At 36.9% G+C, this 4,522-nt stretch overlaps 1 protein-coding gene across 1 annotated transcript; it reads left to right on the top strand.

Moving 5' to 3' along the window:
* Positions 1-3,645: 3,645 nt before the first annotated feature.
* On the top strand, positions 3,646-4,104 carry LOC137732785 (S-protein homolog 1-like). Its single transcript, XM_068472056.1, has one exon. It carries the CDS (start codon positions 3,646-3,648, stop codon positions 4,102-4,104), a length of 459 nt encoding a protein of 152 aa, XP_068328157.1.
* Positions 4,105-4,522: the final 418 nt, after the last annotated feature.

Here is a 4,522-nt window from a genome sequence, read left to right on the forward strand (position 1 = left end):
GGTTCAATTTGTTAAGTTATGTCATGTAAGGATTAAAAAGTTGTTATCGTTCTCAACCTTTTATTAAACCGTTGTGATCATTGTGTTGGATACGTATATTGTTTATGTTATTTTCAGGGTTTTGGGAAATGTTTTAATTATAGGGGACGTTATGCCCAAAATTTTAGTAGGATTTGTTATTAGTTTTGGGTTAATGATTTTTCTTTTCATCTCTTTCCAGCGAAGAAAAACACTCGGGGACCTTGTTGGCAATTGAAGACGACGAAGGTCACCCGAGTGACCAACAGTCGTATACCAATCGGATACGATGAGCGACATCGGGCAGCACCAACGGCGGAGCAGCATAGTGCATTGGCCCATGACATTGGGCATGTCGTGCGGACCTTTTGCCCTATGCAATGGAAGTCTTAGAAGGCAATTCCAGAAGAGACGAAGAACACGGTGCGCAACCAATTGTCCGTAAGTAACGTCGCCTTTTTAATGTTTTTCATGTCAATTTTATATATTTATATTTATTACTGTCTTTTATTACTAATACTTTCAAAATATTTGTTACATTGCAGACAAACTACAATTTGGAGGACATGGACGATGACATGTTCGCGTACCACAATCGGCTCTTCTTCGAACGCTGCAAGCAGTGGAAGAGTGAGCTTCACCAATGTTTCCAGCAATTTGATGATCCACATGTCGCTCTCAAGGAAGGTTGTTCGAAGGAGTTGGAGGACCGACAAGATAGTTGGGTTTGGCTTTGCGGTCATTTTCAGAAGTCAGGCTATGTGGTGCGTTTTTAATTACGACTTCTTTCATTTTACTTTTTTTAATTTTTACTAATGTTTATTATTAGTTTTTTAATTTTCTTTAAGTATTACAACTAATACATTTATTTTTTGTATAACAGAAGAAGGTGAAGGTGAACAAAATAAATCGGGAGAAGAAGACTATTCTCCACCATTCGGGTTTGAGGCTTTTCTCCTATAGGATGGGGGCGCGACGGAAGGTATATATTACATCTTTCATTTCCAATTTTAAAATGTCGCTAATTTTTTTTTTCTTACTAATGTTTTCCTTATCTTTTTCTATTTCAAGAGGGTTCAAAATTTCCGGAGATCGACGTCTTTGCTGACGTTTATGTTCGGCCTGGGAATGAGTTAATCAAGTCCCTTCATGTATGTAATTTCTTATGCATTCAACATTTATACTAATTATTTCAAATTGTTTTCTATTAATAATCCATGTTTGTTTTCACAGGCCACTATGGTGGAAAAGAGTCAGTCGGTGCTTCAAGAGTCCGCCTCCCAGCTTCCCTCGGACACGCGGATTGAGTCTATGGATCCCCCTAAGGATGTAGGGTTTCACATTATCATAGAGACGTTGGACCAGACTTTCGGTCAAAAGCCAGGGACTTATTGTCGGGGGATGGGAAATGCCAGGTGGCGGGAGAGTAAAGCCTCGTCATCTTCACAATCAAAGGGCCAAGTTATGGCTTTGACGCAAGAAGTCGCTAGCCTGAGGAGCAAGCTAGCATTGTACAAGTCTTAAATGTCGATGCTTGTACAAGCCCTCAGTTCCTTCGGAATACATCTCCCCGGTTTTTCTGCACCATCACCTTCACAGCCCTTCCACACCGAGCAAGCACAGCAATCAGGCCTATCAACCTCCGACCCTATCCCCACCCAGCAGCAAGATCCTTCAAACGACATTCCTATAGATTTTTCCGCTTTTTTTTTCTTTCATAGTTTTGTTCCTGCTTTCTTTTGTAACTTTATATTTGTACGTGCATTTTTATTTGTATTATAAATAAAAATTGTTTTTTTATTCATTAATTTGCTTCTTTTTTTTTTTGTCAATAGTATGAAATCATTTTTTTTTTTTTTTTTTTTTTTAATTTTCCTTTTATTCTATTTTTTTTAAATACAAATTACACTTGCGCGACGCCGACCAGTCGTCGCAAAATTAAGCACGTCTTACTTCGTCACACATTACCACGCACCTCTTACATTTTTCGTCGTGCAAACTTTTCGAGACGAACTAGTCACAAAGGGCACTTATACCTTTTTATATCGTACGACGAAAACCTTCGTCCGTGTAACTTTAGCACGACGAATAGTCAAGCGTCGCGCAATTTTTTTTTTGTGCAGCAAGTTTGAAATTGTTCGTCGTGCAATGTCTTTTTTCATGACATTTGTGCAACAAAATATGCGCGACAATTTTCTGGTCGCCATAGTTTTTGTGCGACCTAATAATGATTTGCGCGACAAAATCTCCATCGTCGCGCAAACTGTTTAATTTAGTAGTGAAATTTTGTATGATTTTGTCAGAATTGCAAATGATTTCACATAAATCAAAAGCTCTCTGAGGAATTAACCAAGAATTTTTATTAGCTTTCTTCGCAGGATCTTGAAGCTGACATAACCACTTTTTAGATAAGCTTGAAACTTGTGGGTTGGTAACATCATTAGTTAATGCAAATTCACAAATAGCAAAAGGCTTATATTTTTAGCCGGCAACTGATTCACAACTCAAGCAATACATTCAATGACAGTCAAACAGACAATAATATAAAACCTAAACACAACCTGTCAACAAGTCTTCATAAACCTACAACAAATTAGAAGGTTACGGTCCCGTCCAACGTCATAAACCTAGCTGCCACATGGACATCTAGGTATTGTTCTCATATTTTAGCCCAATTGCCACTGTCTAGAAACTGGAGTCTTCGCCTTTTGAATGCGTGACTGCCTTTACTGAGAGCAACAAATTCGGCTCCACTGCAAACGTTACAATTTGGAATTACTTTGAAGATTTGACCTGTTAGAAATGTTAAGCGTCAAGCATCTGCGTCCATCACTCTTTGTCTATCTCGAAACCATGGTAAGACGCTGCAGCATGAATGAGGCGTGGTTTTGTTCTTGGATTTGGGTTGAATATATCTCACTATCTATATGTATCATCCTTGTCTGATTCCGGAGATCATGAAACTCCACGGATATCGATTCATTAGGCTTCGTTTTCCATAAATGATTGAATTGAAATGGATAAGACATTATCTTTAAGGTATGTTAAAGGAAAGAAATGAAAAAAATCTAATCAACTTAATGGGAGCAGGAGATGGATTGCTAAATAACAAAATTTATCCATTTCAATCCTCTTCAAAATGATGGAGGATTTAAAGGATATTTTTCTTCATGTCTAATTCTCTCATGTCACTTAGTGCTATAGTCAAGTAACATTCATCTTCACTTGTAAGTTAGAGGTCTTAGGTTCGATTTTCGCCAAAGGTGAATTTCAACCACATTATTGCTAGCACATTGTGACATTTAGCCTACTCCTCCACCCCTTTATGTAGATAATATCGTTTTTTAAAAAAATAAATAAATAAACAAAATAAATAAATAAAATAAAATAAATGTAAAAATTCTCTCAATCTCTTAAAAATGAAAATTGTCTCCTCAATCTTCAAGATGCGTTGAATGTAATGGACTATTCATTTCAATTCAATCCTCCATACCAAACAAGACCTAAAATACCATATAGGATATACCAAAATTTATTCTTTACAAGAAAAAGAATGCATCCTTTTGCTATAAAAACGAATAGCTAGAATGAAGTATACTACATCAAAACACATTGAGAATTAGTGAAATGAAAGGAACAATATTACGCCAGTTCTCCTATTCTCTACTCTTTCTTGCCTTCTCCATTTGCCCTAGTACCTCGGATATCTTCCCTGGGAAGAAGCACTTTGTGCGCGTTGTCAACGATCTCGAAGCTAAACGACTGGACGTCCATTGTTATTCTGCAGACGATGTAATTGATCGCACTCTTTCTACCAAGGGAGAACAGCTTGAATTTGAATTTCGTTCTGTAGTTAACACCTATTGGAATTGTAGCATGAACTCAGTGGTTGGCCATGTCGGAATTGAAGCATATATTTCTGAGGATCCACTTATTGACGAGTGTGGGGGAGTCCATTGCATATGGAATGCTAGAGAGGATGGAATATACTTGTACAGAATCAAGCATAGCGATTATGTCAAAAAGTACGACTGGATACCAAAGCCGTTGCGCGTCCGTTCTATAAAGAGAAATGTCAGGCCTTGAGCTCCTATTGTAGTCGAAAGAAATATAATAAAGCCATTTCCTTTTGTTTAATTTCTTCTTACTTTCTGTGTTAATTTTTTTTTTTTTTTTTAACAAACAATATTATCTACACTAAGGAGGAGGAGGGTGGGTTTAGCCTCACAATGAGCTAATAGTAATGTGGTTCAAATTTGCCTTTACGAGAATCGAACCTAATACCACTAGACCATAACTGTAGTACTAAGTGGCTTTCCATATTAAATGATTATTCCTAATAGAAATTAAAAAATTATTTTATGCTAGTGTCCACAAATACACAAATATAAAACCAATTTATTCGTCCATAACATTTAAAAAAAAAAAAAAAAAAAACCTACTCTACTAGTGGTGCTTCTCCATATCGGGTTACATCAAACTTCCACTGCTGATAATGCCTCTT

This window comes from Pyrus communis, chromosome 4 (genome assembly GCF_963583255.1).
Source record: "Pyrus communis chromosome 4, drPyrComm1.1, whole genome shotgun sequence".
NCBI lineage: Eukaryota > Viridiplantae > Streptophyta > Magnoliopsida > Rosales > Rosaceae > Pyrus > Pyrus communis.